Source organism: Nannobrachium achirus (genome assembly GCF_963921795.1).
Source record: "Nannobrachium achirus genome assembly, chromosome: 12".
Lineage (NCBI taxonomy): Eukaryota > Metazoa > Chordata > Actinopteri > Myctophiformes > Myctophidae > Nannobrachium > Nannobrachium achirus.
This window is the reverse complement of record NC_137832.1, coordinates 33,489,897-33,508,771: the sequence shown is the minus strand read 5'-3', so window position 1 is coordinate 33,508,771 and position 18,875 is coordinate 33,489,897. Positions and strand designations below refer to the sequence as shown.

At 40.8% G+C, this 18,875-nt stretch overlaps 1 protein-coding gene across 1 annotated transcript in view; it reads right to left on the bottom strand.

The window, feature by feature from the left end:
- Positions 1–18,875, bottom strand: part of hip1rb (huntingtin interacting protein 1 related b) — a 36,454-nt gene that overhangs the window by 12,911 nt on the left and 4,668 nt on the right. The window contains exons 2-8 of the mRNA XM_080739299.1: positions 3,109–3,172; positions 2,413–2,555; positions 1,847–1,903; positions 1,574–1,654; positions 1,399–1,475; positions 943–1,004; positions 47–187 (exon numbers count right to left, since the gene is read on the bottom strand). Of these exons, the coding sequence (XP_080595425.1) occupies positions 47–187; positions 943–1,004; positions 1,399–1,475; positions 1,574–1,654; positions 1,847–1,903; positions 2,413–2,555; positions 3,109–3,172 (625 nt within the window). The remainder of the gene's footprint in view (positions 1–46; positions 188–942; positions 1,005–1,398; positions 1,476–1,573; positions 1,655–1,846; positions 1,904–2,412; positions 2,556–3,108; positions 3,173–18,875) is intronic.

The following is an 18,875-nucleotide window of genomic DNA, read 5'->3' as shown; positions in this document are numbered from 1 at the left end:
AAATATATACAGTATATCTTGTGCAGTAAATAGAAGGTGGTCTTACAGGCGTGCAGCTTAAACAGCAGCTTGACAGTGAAGTGATAGAGGTGGCTACAGTCCTGAATGACCTGGATCAGAGGGGCCAGGCGACACTGGCCTGATTGGAGGGTGGAGATGGCAATAGACGTGTTCAGCTGTCGGATCACTGTGAAAACATCACACACACACACACACACACACACACACACACACACACACACACACACACACACACACACACACACACACACACACACACACACACACACACACACACACACACACACACACATTAGTATCTACATAGTTAAGAACTGCCAAAATACTGTATGCTTTGGTCAAAGTCCCTCTGGACCAAAATGTTGTACTGAGGCAATGAATCACCCACTCCAAGTGGTTATAAAACAGCGCTACTATGCCACAAGGGTGTGCATTATGTGTGAAGGAATAAATAAGGCAGTCTACTTCCAGAAAACAGCATGCCCAGTCAGTAAAAAGGGCTGGCAGAAGTTGTTTATAGTTCAGTTGTAAGGTTTGTTTATGGCTGTTAAGAATGGGGTCTTGTTCCTAAATCCTCTGGGGCAGGGAGAATCACTCCATTACTGCCAAATCAAAGGGAATCAACTTAATGCCCTCTAATTACAGGCATTTCCTTTTTGATGAAAACAAATGCATGCCAAATCAACATAAGAATATTTGTTAAAACCATGTTGGTCACTTGAGTCCCTGGTCATTTATAAATGACGACTACTATGTGAGAAAATATATAAGGACAAGCAAGGTCTCACAATAAACCTTTCTTTGACTGGCCCTTGGTACATAAATAGATAATTATGCCAGCAAGCCATGTGGCTCAGATTACCCATCCTTGGATAGGTAGAGTGGAGGGGCGGAGGCAAGTTAGGTGAAGGGCCTTTTTACCTGTCTCTGCCAGCCTCAGCTCTGTGTCCAGGTAATCAAATACCTCCACTGTGAGCTGGAACCTGCAGGAGAGAAGTTGATACCCTTGTTAGTCAGAGAAGCGCTCCACTCAAGCACAATGCTGATGAGTCCTTGCTAAATGATAACAGTGGTGTTGGTGGTCTCTTTATTTTACAAATAGGACTTGGGAGTAACATTTCCGTATGTAGTGGGATAAATGCAATTGAGACTTTACTGCTGAACTTTAAAAAGTGTATTTTTTTTGTCATGATAATCTGAAGCAGGAAACCAAAAGTGGGAATACAATTACATTTTATAAGAAACCCTCATAGCACAGTGAATGATGACTGGAATGGCGTTCAAAAGCATGTCAGGTGTGTGTGTGTGTGTGTGTGTGTGTGTGTGTGTGTGTGTGGGGCTGGGGGTGTTGAAGGGTAGAGAAAGAGAGAGACTCACACATTATTGATGTCACTCCCCGCAGTGCGCTCCAAGACCTCGTCTGTCGTCTCCAGGCTGGGTCGTATTTCGGGATGCTGCAATGAAGTACGTTGTTGGTATCATGGTTGAAGTTCATCATATCAATATCGCAGTATATTTTTGGTGCCACCGACATGGCACTGGGTGCGCTTACCTTCACATGGAATTCCATCTTTGTACAGATGAGTTTAGTGGATAAAGCAACCAGCTGTCCATATCTGTCATGGAGGTTGCCCTGGAAAGCAGATGAGACAACGAACATTCATTAAGTTGAGTTTTATATCAACAGCAAGAAGAATCTCTCATTAGGTCTCATACGTCTCTACCAATTTGATCTGCCTCAACTCATCTCTCTCAGATTCAAATTAACTCTTTGCAAAGCAGGAAGCAAGTGGGGGGAAAAAAACATACACAAACACAAACTCACCCATAGTGCTCCGATCTCAATCAGAGTACCGTGATGTCTCATGCAGTCTTGTAGACTCTGTTAGAGTAAAATAACGTGTCAATTAATTTCATAATAGCACCATTAGAATAATCCAATACAACATAATCCTTTCCTTAATTCCATCGGATGTTAGTAATTAAGACTCAGACAGTGACAGAAAAAAGTACCAAGAACTATTATATATCAATGTTCATTCAAAACAATGACGTAGTACACTTTGGACCATTCAGAATGTCCCATCATCACTGACGCCAAGAAGAAACCTTGTACTGCATTTCTATAGTTGCATTTTTAATGAATACCCTCATACTCCTATGACAGTGTTACACAAAAGCATAAAGATTAAAGATCCACTCATTTTAAAACATTCTGAATGATGTTTAAAATGCAGAACATCGTTGAACATTTTCACGCATAATGACGTGCCCAAAATAGGGACATCAGGTTGAGAGTGGTCAAGCCTGTCTGTGGGTTTTGGACATCAAATGTTTCCGCCAAACGACCACAACAACATATTTGGCTGGAATAGACGGTTCAGCACTTACGTTATGGTGGCCATCCCGCAGGACTTTGTGCAACACATGGCAAAACTTCCAGCTGAGGATGGAACTGCTGTTCAGGGGAAGGCCTAAGGCGTAGGACCAGAAGGTGTACGCTCCCTTCTCCCGGTGTGTCCCCAGGATGATTCCTGTGCTCATTGTAAAGGAAAGGACGAGTGCCACAAAAGAGAGCTCACTCTGTTCTTATTCTAGAATCAAGGTGGTCAGATGAAACAGTCAGTAGTGTCTTCTCTCATTACCTTTAACAGTTCTACTGCCCATTTCTACAACCGATGGCAACCTTGTATTTCCACACCTCTCTCGATCCCGAGACTCGATCGATCCTCAAGATAAACACTTTTTGACGTGGGCCGTGTAGACGCCTCAGATATCAGATCCATATTGTATTTGGATATTTTATTTTTGTTTCGAATTTTCAGGGTTTTGTTTATATGCCGCTTAGTTCTGGTCTATTTATAGGTCACAGTCTTTAAAAAGGAAAAGAAAAATCAACGTAATATATTAAAAAGAAAACACAGTTCATACAGTAACATATTGGGCTAACAAGACATCTAACCACTTAAAATGTAAAAGGGCAATTTATAAACTTTTATAACTTAACTTTTAAAAAACAAAACATGGACAATGGACTACTGTAGCTGATGATTAGTTTTGGGCTTGTAGGCTTTGTCAAAAGGATACGGCGTGCATGCTTCTCCTTCACAGGTGTCTCATGAGCATTGATGGCTTTGCTGATGCTGCTTAGCTACAGTGGAAGAGAGAGGAGAAGGGAAGAAGCAAGTTAGTTAATTTTAGAGCAAAAACTATACAAAATGTTTTGGGTCCAGATACATTTATGTACTGTACATACTATAATAATATGCCATGTTACTTTATCCAGCAAAACAGAGTGCTCAAGGACAAGGAAATGGATTATCAGCCTATTTAATGATTCTTCTCAAATCTGCACCTAATCTGGTGTCTTTTTATGTTTTTGGCAATTATTGCTTTAATTAGAGAGGAGAATGCAGACACAGGAAACCGCAGAGAAACAGGAAACCAAAGACAGAAGGAGAGGGGGGACATACAAAACAAGGCGGGAGTCAGATTTGCCCTCGCAACTTACATGGAGCATGTGGTCAGTATCAGGCACCCTGTGTGTCTATAGCCATGTTTGACTTTTAAAAGACAACACCTCTGTTTGACCCGCACGCTTGTGTACACTTAAGTCTGCTGACTCTACAACAGGAGGGGCAGGGTGTTTTCCTCAAGCATGTGATACTTTAAGTCTCCACCCTCACATTATCAAGTGGATTGCTTGCAGTAGACATGGCAATCCCTGGTTTTGCTTTTAGGTTTGCATCATATTATGTACAAGGAATTACAGGGGGAGCCACACATACAGGTAATCTCCAGCACCGATCGGCGTGAAACATACACACTCCCTGGATGCCAGAGCAGAACCTCTGCCCAAAATTCTTCACATCTGCCTGTTATAGCGTCACCAGATATTTGTAAAACCTTTTTTATATATTATTCCTACAGATTGTCCAAACATAAATGTTATTTCTGAAGTCATTTGATAAAGACAGATCTGTCAGATTCTTCATATTACATCCTGATTGGCTTCCAAAGTTTGCAGGAGTGGCCAGTTTTAACAGAATGCCTCACTTTGCACGGACATTACCACTAGACCAAGGATGAAATGCCACCCTACATTTTTCTAATCTGCCTCATAGTGGCGCTATAACAGGCCCATTCACATTTATTTTACCTATAACTGGGCAGATCGAACCTGTACATTAGTACACATTCACATAGACATCAGACAGTACACCGCAAGTAAGGTAGGCTGAGATTGCTGCTGATCGCCTGTTTGTTTGTTTCTTTGGGTGTGTCCCTATCTCTGAAGAGATGAGGCATGTTGTTAATAGCATTCCAAGCATAGCCTTGTGTTGAGCATACACAGACTATAGGAGCGAAAAGTATGACAAAACATGACATGCACATTCCCCTTGCTCCCATGTTCCTAAAACCACACCAGTGCTTTGAACAATACTTACATTTGTTTAATATAACCTAACATAAAGGGGGTATACAGTATATAGAGTGGGCATTGATAGATTAATACAACCACATAAAGGGGGTATATATATAGAGTGGGCATTGATAGATTACATCTGGCTGCTTTATTCAGCCGATAAGGAAACTGAAAAGGAAAAGAGACTTCATGTCGCCGACGCCAATACAATAGGACACAGAACTCTACACTGGTCTCTCTGGCACCTAGTCCAGCAGGTAAGACAGGTGTAGATTAATGGAAGGAAGAAGGGACACAAGATTTCAAAACTAGTGGGCATGTAATGTGTCCACCACAGCACATGACCTTTAAGTGAACAACAACCAGCATAGATAGACAAAGACCAATACCTGAATCAACATCAGCCATGTCTGCTTACATTACAGTTTGGTTGTCATGGTCACCCCAATTCTATCAATACCATAAGCATAAATGATGTAATCCCTGACTTTGAAAATACAAAAGGCCATGCTCACAGACAACCAAGGCCATAAGAGACAGGCGATGAGTCTAGCAGCAGAGTGGATTTAAGTCAGTCTGTAAAATCATTTCAAAGTGCTTACTTAGGCACCAGCCACTGACCTGTCAATCAATATGCAAAATTGCAAATCATCATCATCATTTATAAGGCAAATGAGGCTATGGGGTTTCCTGCCTTAGTATTCATACTGTAAAATAATAAAACACTTCTCAACGGAGGTGTGATATGACCTGCCGTGGTTCTGTTAGTTGTATCATGGGTGTGGCCACAACATATGACGTAATATGACGTGCACACAAAACCCATTGTACCGACTACATGAGGACATTGTGGTCATGAAATCTGAAAAGCAAGAACTTTGATGAAAAAGATGACCAACATTGTTTTTATGATGTCGCTCTGTAGGAGGTGAGCCATTTAGACATAGGTGTGTCTATCTGGGGCTCGCAAACCGCTGCACTGATCAGCATCACATCTCTTGTGCACGGCTGCACACACTGCCAGTGGGCTAAGGAAGTATCGTACCTACTACCTCCATGGATCTTTTTCAAATATGCTTTGTTTTAATATTTGCCAGACCCATGAAATGGGTAGGCCTACATAAGCAAATGTCGGTCTGTCCGGGTTTTCTATATAAAGGGTATATATGATGATGACATGATGATGACATGCCTACAAAAGGCATGATGTCATAAATGATGATGACAGACAGGGGGTCTGGCACAACCAGGTTGACCTGGTCTAGTTTATATATGTAACTTACATTTTAGAATATAAGCCAATGGTGGTTGGATTGGGCTAAATTCTTGCCCAAATATGGAGTCATTGCAGTCATGGATGTTGTTGTTAAACACAGTCTTGTGAATGATGGGTTGACATTCTTGACAAGACTCTGCATTTCAGCCTGTGGCCAACATCAGTGCATGTCAGAGTACTTTCACCACCATGAGATAAGGATTGAGGGCACGTCATCCGTGTATTGGCCATTCAATGTATGAAATGATAATATCACAATGCAAATAAAATGTTCAGCACAAGTTAACGGTATAAAAAATAAGTGATCATTGATATTGTCAGTCATTGTGACATATTCTGGAATGCATAGTACAATGCACAATGAAATCCGAAGAGAAACGCTCCTTAGTCCAACACACAATAGATCAGATCCCTGATGTCATCAATATTAAGCCCATATCTAACAGGACTTGCTAACAGGAATGCCCATATATGGAGGATTTATCATGCATTTCTTTTTAGCTGGTCAGCAGGACCAGCTCTTTAAACAGATTACATTATCCTGAGACATTCAGGGGACCTAGGGGACCTATTTGCCGATTGGCTGTCCATGTCACATGGTCACCGAGCTCATGATCCATTGGCCAGGCCCTCCAGATCTGTACTGCTGTAATGACATATTTTGTCCAGCAGGGAGCACCATTCCTTCACACTGAGGCGGTGCCTGTGGCCAGCCTGCTTGTGATAAATGAAACAGAAGAAAAGAGAGGTCTATACTTGAGTAAAAGTACAAAAGTATTGGCATCAAAGTACAAAATGTTTGTATGATTGCTTGTAGATCGGCTATCATTCTTTGATTTTCACAAGTCATTGTTGACATCATCATCCATTTAAGCTTTATAATTAGCTTCATACTAACATTAACATTATTTTTCTTCTTTCAATTCTAAACGTAGAGATTAGGTTATGAAAGGAAGGTGATTAGGTGATGAAAACTAGCAAAACTATAGCAGCCATTCACTTTAATCAACGCGATGCATCCAATGTAATTAGCCGATCGCTATGCCCCTCCTAAAGCCGTCCTCGTCCAATGCCAAGTTAGCAACAGGTTACTAACGCAGCAGACTTGGCAAGCTGCCATGGCGGCGCGCATCGGTGTACCGCTAGTCTGGCTGCTAGATAGAGATGGGATTTATGGTTCTTTGAAGTGAACCGGATCTCTGAGATCCGTTCCTTTCAAAGAGCCGTTCAAAAGACTGGCTCATTTTAGTTACTGGTTACTTTGTAGATTTTGATTATGATTGTAAATCACTTCCACCCAAATAGGCCTGTACATTTTGGCCATTGGATACATTTCTGGCATTTGAAAATAGGTGATCTACAAGCTCACAATGTGTCACGTTGCGATGCATTGTGAGCTTGTAGATCAGCTATTTGCAAATGATTTTTCTACATTTTACTCATTAGAAAACCTGTGAAACAGGACATTCTGCATAATGAGTACGTTCTAATATTGGTACTTTAAGTAGCCTACATTTTGATACCAATACTATTTTACTTTTACTCTAGTAGCCTACATTAATAACATTCCAAACTTGATTGCAGTATTGATATGTTTACCTAAGTAAAGAAATGTAGTACTTTTCCCACCACTGTTCATAGAAAGGAACGGCTCCCTACTGTGAACCGAATCATATCGTTCATTTCAAAGAGCCGTTCAAAAGACTCGATTCGTTCGCGAACGTCCCACCCACTCGCTTCCGTGTCACAAACACTGAAACAAAAACAGAACGGATTGCACTGACCTACACAAACCAACCCACGGGAATAATTTAGGAGCACTTCATGAGAAAATATAACTGGTAACACTTGTGTACTGTATGTTAATCTGACTTTAGTATAGGCTATTGTTTTCTTCCTGGACGTTTGTGGCAGGTTAGTCTGCAGCTGGGTGCTATTGCTGCACGCCGCCATGGCAGCTTGCCAAGGCACCCGCCTTAGTAACCTGTCGCTAAACGTGGCATTGGGCAAGGACGGCTTTAGGAGGGGCATAGCGATCGGCTAATTGTGATGAGGATGTCAAACAAACGTTAATCACGTCGTATTTAATTATACTTCATCTGTTACAGATGATTGTCCAAATAAACCGTACGTTATTTAAACTGTGAGCCATTTATAGACAATATGCAGTGTTGGCCTGGGCATCGTTGTAGGCTGTAGTAGGTGATGTGTCACACCATCTGCATACCATCTGCATTAACATATGAACTGAACGAGTATGCAAGTTGTCAATGATTTAACTCTATGACCATGATATGGGCTTTGGTGTGAAGTCATGAAAATATCGTACCCTACACAATTTACAAAAGCAACACAAAGTACATTCATTGATGAGCTGCTTCTTCCTGTCATCTGATCAGTGTCCACACAGTAGATTAATTCGAGTTGCATTTTAATATCAAATGAAACAGAGCAAAAACGATGTGCTGAATGAACCAATGCGAGTCTTTGAGAATTACAGTTAGTATCTTCACAAATAATGAGCACATTTCTAGAGACACGGTAACACATTCATTGTACTAAATGACAAGAAAGCATATATTTAGAACGATATGTAGCAGTGAAATACCACAAGATTTTGGAAAATGCCTACAATCAATACACTTATTTGAACACCTTGGTTACATTAAGTTCTGCATAATGCGTACTTTCTGCTTTTGGTACATTTCAATACAAATACTTTTTATACTTGTACTCAAGTAAATTTTGAATACAAGTCTTCCACTTGTATGATACTTAAGTAAAGAATGCGAGTACTTTTCCCACTACTGCCTAATAAGCATGCTAGTTTTAGTAAAATCAGACATCACAGATAGATTTATAGAGTAATAGGCTATATGGCAACTGTAAACTTAGCAGGAGTCCTCCAGGCTATGGGGGAAAGTAGCTGTTGGAAAAAGTACTCAAATGTTTTACACTTGTTTTTTTTAAAGTATCTTAAAAGTATCAATACTGCACTGTAGATGTACTCAGTTATAAGTAAAAGTCACACACACACACACACACACACACACACACACACACACACACACACACACACACACACACACACACACACACACACACACACACACACACACACACACACACACACACACACACACACACACACACACACACACACACACACACACACACACACACACACACACACACAGGGGGGGGGGGAGTGACAAAATTCATAGATCTAGAACACAGACTTCATAGATATAGAACACAGAATATGTACAGTACAGTACAGTGAGGTACAGTATACAGTACAGTAAAGTACAGTAAGGTAATACGCAGTTATTACTGTTGTTTGAGCACGCCCGAGTTTTTTCAAAACTTTTTTTTTCCAAAAAACATTTTTTTTTTTTTTCAAAAAACATTTTTTTTTTTCATCTGACCAGCTTATATATTGACTGTGTCAATTCTTGTTTCTTTTTAAATAGGCCTACCTAGGCTATTATAGTCAGTAAAGTGATTGAAATGTAAAATATGGTAAACAATAAACAAACTTGCTAAACATACATTATCTTCTTTGACAGAAGGAAAATAATCTGTTGATATATCGGTCTATGGGCTTTCCTGTTCTCCAACATATCTTTCAAGAAAGGGTCAAACAATGAATTTGGTAATGCCTCATTCATGCACACTGATTTGCGCAGAAAACTCTACCACATAAAAAACGCTCCCAGTGTAAGGAACTTCAGACTTGAAAGTTCCACATTGGATGATCTCTAATGACAATAATATTAACCTCTCCAGTTCAATCTCCTCTTAAGTTCCATACCATACCTTTATATATTTTCCAGTAACTATACAAAGTCTGATGGTCTACAATTCTATATGTGCAAACAGTGCCCACCTGAAACCTACATACATGCTGACATTTTCAGCATGTTCATTTATTTCCGACAGTGAACAAATGTACTGGAAAAGCTCTGTTTGACTCATCATCTTGTAATATTTTAGTGTTGTATTGCTGTCTAGTCTACTGTATGTACTCTAAAATATCTGCTACCATTATCCACAATTTAATTTGAGATAATCATTATATAACCGAGTAATCCATGATACAGTGACATGAAACAAACCATAACAGCATAAGTATTTTTAGCAGCATATCCTCTTATTCTAATTCTGCCTTTCTTTTTGCATCTTTACTTCCATTTGTATAAGAATGGTTTACACATTACCGTTTTTAATATGTTTAAACAACATCAATAAATCCAAACATCATCAATAAATCCATCAAACACTGTCATCAATCCATAAACATAGGCTGGTATACTCATGCCATGTCTTGGTGTACTGTAGCCAAATACGCAATCAGATATTCAGGGGCACATGCCCCAAATCCAGAAAAACCCATAAAGCCCTCATTTACAAGAAACATGAAAGTCACCACAGACCACAAGTTGACAACCCCTCCTCAGTCCTCCTCACCACCACCACACCAAAGCATGCATGCACGCACGCACGCACACACAGTAACATAACAAAGCACAGAAGGGTTCCTGTGGGCCAAAACCAACTGGCATAGAGTGAGAGTGACAAAGGAGAGAGTAGACTCGCCGCCCCTCCTGAGGCAAATGAACGGCTAGTCTCTGGCTTCCACAGGGCAAGTACAACGGTCTAGGATGGAGGGTTCTATGACAATGAGGGGTTTGTTGGGGGAGGAAGGCCGACAGCTGGGGTAGAAGATTGGGTTGGATGGGGCCCACGCTTTGGCACACAGAGCATGGCACTGAGGCCTTAGCAGATGGCCATTGAGCAGCATGGCCACAGGGAAACTCTCATAAATTCAGAATGGCTGTCACTCAGAGTGGAATGGAAGAGGGCTATGAGATCGGTCCAGAGAATAGTAAGTACATGTGGAGGAATAGAGGGTGATCAGATCACACACTACACTACATGAAGTATACTTTATAGATTAGAAATCACACCAAATGAGCGCACTTCGCATGGTATCAAACATGACACACGTGCATATCTCCTTGCATGGGCCGTTCTGTCCGTGACATCAGCTGTGGTGCTGTCGGTCTCCGCGTACGTTCTATGACATTGGTCTTGTGTGACGTTAGTCTTGTGCTCATACGGACATAGGGATATAGGGACCTAAAGACAAAGCCAGACGTAGGAGTGGGTGTGTGTGCCTTTTATCTATAGTTGTGTGCTTAGCGTCCCGCGAAGTGCAGGACGAACATACGGACGAACATACATAAACACAAAGCCAAATGTAGGAGCGGTTAACTTCGCTCAAAAAAAAAAGAGCTCCAACTATTTTTTATGTTTACAGTACATATAGGCAGGTACAGCAACAAGGACATACTGAAATGCAGGCCTATTGTGATATATGGGTATGTGCTGTTCTTGCTTGAACTTGGGCTTCTGTTGCACTTGCTTTGGGGGGGTTTCTGACTGTATCGGGCACCATTTCGAGGTCAAGTGAAGCATGACCAATCCTGTCTGATTGGACATTATATTTTCCAAGATATCTGGCCTTACAACCCAGATAACTTCAGTTAACAGTTTGTGTTAACAGTTAACACAAACGGTTTACTTTAGCTGGCATAAATGTTCTCTGAGCTAGAACAATTGTATGTTGCCTATAGCAACCACATAAACTAATATCCTAATTTTCTCAAACTCAACTACTATAAATTGGAAATCATCACCATCAGCCCAAATTCCATCAGGCGCTGTACCCAAAATATTTCACTCAATATTGATGGCTCCACTGTTTCACCCATGGGTGCACATCATGGGATGTGATGAAAGCATGGATGATGGGAACAGGGTGGGATGATGCATCATCACCCCACCACTTTCATTCCTCCTCCATGTAAACCACCTTCCAGTCCACCTCAAGTACATTGCCCATCTCCAGCCCTCTGGAGAATGACAGCATTCTCTGTAGCTGAAACACTCATCCATGCTTTCATCACATCCCTCCCGACTTGACTTGCAACAGTATCCTCCATGGCACCACCTCCAAAGTCCTCAATAAATGTCAACATGTCCGTAACTCAGCTGCCGGCCTGCTCACCAGTACCGTACTACCCGTTCCAGAGACCATATATTACACCAGTCCTCCACTGGCTCCCGGTCAAACAAAGAATCCTGTCAATCCACTTCAAAATACTACTAGAAAAAAGCACTGAACAATCTGGCTCTTCCTCAAACGTCATATCCCCTCCCACTCCCTCAGGTCTGGTGACGCCAACCTCCTTGAGGTCCCCAGGACCAAGTACCGTACCTGGGGCAGCTTTTGCTGCCCCAACCCCGTCGAATGCATTCCCCAATACTAGTCTCAGAGAAGCCCCCACCCTCTTCAATATGGCTTTCCCCAGCCAACTCCACAACCCCCCTTTTCTATTACAGTTAATTTATTTTATTGTTTAGTCTTAGCATTTTCGTATAATAGTTTTCCCACCCTAATAAAGTTTTTCTTTTCTCCTGCTCCCATTTAGTGTCCCATTTAGAGTACTTGCAGAAAGGGAAAGGCGCAATATACATTTGAGATATTATTTTTATTAACAAGGTTGATAAGTAGCACAGCTTGAGTAACTAGACTAATTATCAACATGCAATAATGGCCAATGCCTTGTGCCGAAACCTAAACACGCTGATCAACCTGTCGTTTTGCCCAACAACCCCGGCAATATTGGCCAAGCTGAAAGCGCCATGTTTTCTGCTTGTGTACGATATGCATTTTTTCATTTTTAACAGTTGTACTATGCAAGTTGGAAGTAATTTATAACTGGCTCCCAGTTCAGCCAATTGGTAATATGCAAGTCGACAGTGCTGCCATTGTACCGCTCTTAGCGCTCTAGTTGCTACGGGAGGCCTATATTACACATTTAAAATACATACTATATTACCTAATATATAAAATACTTAATACGCACAAAATCAAAATGTTCTGAATATATCAGTACTTTGTGTTATTTGAAGTGGTCAACTATCAATTGTTTACGAGACCATGTTGAAAATGTACAAAGAATAATGAATGAGAATTCAGAATAAAAATCCTCCGTTAGGCCTAATCCAACTTAATTAACGCAAAACTCAAATATCATAACCACACTCAGGCCAAGAGATCTAAGTCACAGAGGTGAAAGCCAAACATTTTAACAAAACGTGATCCAGAATTTCTAGACTAGAAAGAATGAATGATAGTCGACAGTGTCGCTGGCTGCAAAACAAGTTAGGTTAAGGTTAAGTTAGGTTTGTGTCCAGTGCAGCAGTCTCACTCCCCTGACACAGTGAAAAATATGGAAAGCCTGCCTTAATCCCTGAGGCCTGACATAAGGCCTAGTACCAGCTAGTGTTACTGTGCAGACAGACACTACACAAACACACATCACACCCTGCATTAATACACTATCCTTGAAGCGTCTTTCCATACCTTGTCGTCTTTGCTTTTCAGCAGTGTGTCCATGTGCTTGGACATCCTTGGTGGAAATATATGTGTGCAGCTAACAAAGTCAAGAAGTTCTACATCTGTTGTACTTCACACTGGTCATACTGTAATGCGCTACAGCAAGAGCACTTATTGTAGACCCTTATCAGCTTAATTCAACAGACTGCCTTTAAAGCGCTCGCTGACAAGGTCACACCACACTACAGCACCCTTTATCACACATTACCTATATGATGCCCTTCAATGGTAATGAGGTTGTTATTAATAATAATCTTTTGAATTGTATTTTTCACTAGCATCTGACTCTAGCAACAGCAGAATGTGGCATGGCAGTATCAAGTGCAACAGGCAAAACAAAAACATGTTGGCAAGTTAAACAGCACTTTAATTTTGTCAATTGTAAAGGTTTTGTTCAGAAAGAACAAAACTGGGTGCTCGGAAGTATAAAGAAAGGTGTGGTGAAGGTGCTCTTTTTTGGGGGAACTGAAGAATCAAATGAAAAAAGGAAAAACCAAGGCACTTTTCTAGATATTAAAAAGCCTTTAATACGTTTTGGCTAAATCATAATTGAAAAAAAGGTTAAAAATGGGATCACCCACGTGATCCGGCTCTTTGAGCCTTCCTCAGGGTATGTGAAGGTTTTTTATTGGAAACCCCCTAACAAATTACCTGTGTTCAATGACATGGCTTTATGTAAACCTTCCATTAAGGCAATAATCCTAACACAACATGCAACAACATCAGATTTGCCCCTTTCCTTCAATATACTAGCCTACGTGCTAATACAAAGAATTTCAATACAGAAATTGATCCATTCTCTCCCAGCAGAAACCAAACATCTGATATTACGAGCGCATTCAGCATGTCTGAGTCTCTGTCTTGACTACGCTCTCTATTAGAGACCCTTATGAATTGCTAAGTCATCCCACGCTCCCCAGCACCCAATTTGTGAACACTCAATGCCAATGTCATGACTTGACATGATGTGTTCCTTACTCTCAAACAGTCTCAGCAGTGTGTGTTCTCTGTCTAGGGCTGTCACAATTATTACATAATCGTCTAATCGTGATTATTTGACCTTATCGCAATTGTTTTGTCATAATCGTGAATGTTGAAAAATGACAGAAATAGTGGAAATAGCAGATCTACAAGCTCACAACGCGTCGCATCGCGACGCGTTGTGAGCTTGTAGATAGGCTATTTCTACTACCAAAGTTATTTTTTAAATAGTAAGTTGTCAAATATGTCAGTAATTTCTTTGTGTATTTAGGTTATGTGTCATATCTACCATGTACAACTTCAAAGCCTAAAAGCCAAACAGAAATGTAATTATCAACGACAAAAACACAATTAAATCGTTAATCGCCAATTATTTGAGTGACAATTAATCGTCATGTAAAATGTCATATCGTGACAGCCCTATTGGTGCTTGAATGTTTCCTTTTACTTTAGGACTGGATGCTTAGTTACTATGGGGACAACCCTTGGGATTTGGAAACCGACTAGATAAACTGATTTGTAGGTTATACAGTATGCTTCTAGGATTGCTGTTGAGGATTAAAAAAGCATAGCAATACAGATGTTAAGTAATTTAGGCATGGGGAACATGCCACTTGAACACTAAAACAATAATAATATGAATAGAAACTGTGAATTACAATCACATGTGTTGTTATATCCTATGTGAAGTACAAAAGTAAGACAATAACCATTTCATCTATGAATCAAGATTAACAAAAGATTCAGACCTACTAGCTTTCATGGCACAAATTGGTGCCTCAAACGGTGTCAGGCACATTCGCCTATGATTTTTTCGCATTTCATTTTTTTGCAATTCATTTGGTCCTTTCACATGGCATTTTCGCCGTGGAGGAGAGTCTTTTCACCTATCCTGTCTGGCCCATTCACCGCAGTTGAAGAGCCATTTCGCTTGCCCTAGCCTAGACTGTCAATGTTTGCATGACAGTGGTGTTACCTCACCTGTCAAACTGATCATTACACATAGGGCAGTCACGATTAATACATAATCGTCTAATCACGATTATTTTTCATATTCGCGAATATTTTTCATATTCGCGATTATCGTCAATTATCTAATTTAATTAAAAAAGTAGTGAGTTTTGACAATAAAACCATTCTTAAACAAGTTAAACTTCACGTCAACACTTGCATTCTTGAATGCGTGCGCCTCCTTGTTGCCACGGGGACCCGTGAGCGCTCAATGCTGGTCCTCCTCAGTCAGTCAACACAACGCACTGCCGTCACACAGCACAGGCAGGCTGGCTGGCTAACTAAAAATGCTTTAAAAGTTTGTTTCAACCGATTAGATCAATTACTTTTTACAGACGGTCGGAACAGACACATGTACCATACAGATCCCGGGACTATATTCCTTTTGATACGATACAGAAAAAGGCGTTCACTTTCGTTTCAACACAGAGGACTGGAGTCAATGCCTTTACTGCAGCTTAGCTTAGCACTGCTGCTATGCTGTGGAGTGGATGATGATGATGATTACACATAGACGGGTCGGCGACTAGCTATAGATGTTGGATCGTGTCGTGATAAACATTATAGGCTACTGTCGCTATTTTCAGCTGTCGGCTATTTTTGCAGTTGTCTGCTATTTTCACAACGCAACGCGACGCCTTGTGAGCTTGTAGATCGGCCATTTTCACAACGGACCGCGACGCGTTGTGAGCTTGTAGATCGGCTATTTTCACAACGCAACGCGACGTGTTGTGAGCTTGTAGATCGGCTATTTTCACAAAGCAACGTGACGCGTTGTGAGCTTGTAGATCGTCTATTTTCACAACGCACCGCGACGCGCTGTGAGCTTGTAGATCGGCTATTTTCACAACGCACCGCGACGCGTTGTGAGCTTGTAGATCGGCTATTTTCAAATAGCTACGGTATAAATAGGGCTAAAGTTAGCAAGTAAATATACTTAATAGTTACTTTACAGTTTACACCACTGAAATGATGTTTAAATTGCTTTTTAAGGTACAGTATGAGTATGAGCTCAAAGCCTATTATCATAGTGGCATAAAATGAAGGGGGGAAAAAAGACGATATATTCGTCAATCGCCGATTATTTGTATGACGATTAATCGTCTGGAGAAAGTCCTAATCGAGAAAGTCCTAATCGTGACAACCCATGGCTATCCTATGCACCACCCATATAGATCACATGAATACAGATTAGAGCTATTGGAATCAGGTGCGTCCAAATAATTGAATGGGTTAGATAATCACCCGCATCACGGTTACTGAGGTTAGGGTTAGGTTTAAGGCTAAGCATAGTTTTACTGAGGTTAGGATTAGTGTTATAGTAGGGCAGGAGAGAGGGGTCTACCAGCACCCCAATGACATGTTTTCGAAACCTGTTTTTTTTGGACCGTTATGATGTCTAGTTATGATTTCTGCTTGTTGCCGTCGCCAACTAATACCCCATGGGGTTCATTTTTAACCTTTTCTCACAACTATTCCCAATCTGAACCATACAATGGTCATAACAGAAAATGCCATAACGCTTGATGTAAACAACCTACAGGGACAAATGAACACACTTTTCTATATGATTTTGACCCAGGGAATTCATTAAAGTGGTTATTTTTTACATTTAAGCACATCTTGACCCTATTTCAGGACAGAAACGGCGAAGAATAACCCAAAAATGTTCAAAACACGTCTATACTTCTCTTTGTACAGATGAATTAAGGTGTATTCTTTTGATACCACAGGTTTTTTAGGACCCTTATGATGTCTAGTTATGATTTCTGCTTGTTGCCGTGGTCAACTAATGTCCCATGGGGTTAATTTTTAACCTTTTCTCACATATGCCCAATTAGTGTGGGGATTTAGGGGAGCAAATGCTAAATTTGTGCAATTTTGACTTAAAGCACGACATTTTGCACAGATGTAGCCCAGGGCTTGCTCTAATGATTTAGCTAGGGCGCCCGAGTCTGCGACCTTCGGGGTCTCCACAGCGGTCAAATCAAGTTGGGCTTCCATTGACTTTCTATACAGGAGGAAAATACCCAGAAAAAGATTTTTTTTCTGGGTATTTAAGGAGGATCTGAGGGGTCTAACTAGGGGTTTGTCATGATGCTGAATCCATTGCAGGCATTTGTTTTGCACAAAAAACATTCAGTGGGCTAGAAATGGCCTTAGAAAACAATACACGTATGGGTGAGTATACATGTTAGTCGGAGGCCTTAGGGTTTTTTTTTCTCGTGCTAATCAGTCTAAAAGTTCAAGATTTTGCACAGATGTAGCTCAGGGCATGCTCTAATGATTTAACTAGGGCGCCCGAGTCTGCGACATTCGGGGTTGCCACAGCGGCCAAATCAAGTTGGGCTCCCATCGACTTTAGTGATGAAAAGTGATGAGTCATCACTTTTCAGAGTTGTGTGGGTGCTGTGGCGACCCCGAAGGTTGCAGACTCGGGCGCCCTAGCTAAATCATTAGAACATGCCCTGAGCTACATCTGTGCAAAATTTTGAACTTTTAGACTGATTAGCACAAGAAAAAAAAACCCTAAGGCCTCCGACTAACATGAATACTCACCCATACGTGTATTGTTTTCTGAGGCCATTTCTAGCCCACAGAATGTTTTTTGTGCAAAACAAATGCCTGCAATGGATTCAGCATCATGACAAACCCCTAGTTAGACCCCTCAGATCCTCCTTAAATACCCAGAAAAAAATCTTTTTCTGGGTATTTTCCTCCTGTATAGAAAGTCAATGGAAGCCCAACTTGATTTGACCGCTGTGGAGACCCGAAGGTCGCAGACTCGGGCGCCCTAGCTAAATCATTAGAGCAAGCCCTGGGCTACATCTGTGCAAATTTTCGCGCTTTAAGTCAAAATTGCACAAATTTAGCATTTGCTCCCCTAAATCCCCACACTAATTGGGCATATGTGAGAAAAGGTTAAAAATTAACCCCATGGGACATTAGTTGACCACGGCAACAAGCAGAAATCATAACTAGACATCATAAGGGTCCTAAAAAACCTGTGGTATCAAAAGAATACACCTTAATTCATCTGTACAAAGAGAAGTATAGACGTGTTTTGAACATTTTTGGGTTATTCTTCGCCGTTTCTGTCCTGAAATAGGGTCAAGATGTGCTTAAATGTAAAAAATAACCACTTTAATGAATTCCCTGGGTCAAAATCATATAGAAAAGTGTGTTCATTTGTCCCTGTAGGTTGTTTACATCAAGCGTTATGGCATTTTCTGTTATGACCATTGTATGGTTCAGATTGGGAATAGTTGTGAGAAAAGGTTAAAAATGAACCCCATGGGGTATTAGTTGGCGACGGCAACAAGCAGAAATCATAACTAGACATCATAACGGTCCAAAAAAAACAGGTTTCGAAAACATGTCATTGGGGTGCTGGTAGACCCCTCTCTCCTGCCCTACTATTAAGGTTAGGTTTTGGTGGTTGGACCAAAGCAATTTAAGGGTGTTCGACCTAAGGACAGAAATGTACCCTGTTTGACACCACTGTCACAGTCACTATAATATTATAATGACAAAGGGATAAATTATGCAAACATAGACAGTCTGACAGCAGAATTGCATCTTCTTGATGCGTCATTTCGTTAATTAACTTTAAAATCTTTCGTTCAACGTGCCACAGAGTATCTATTAAAATCAAGTTTGTTAATACAGTGTGTTCCTCTACTCAGTGCTCC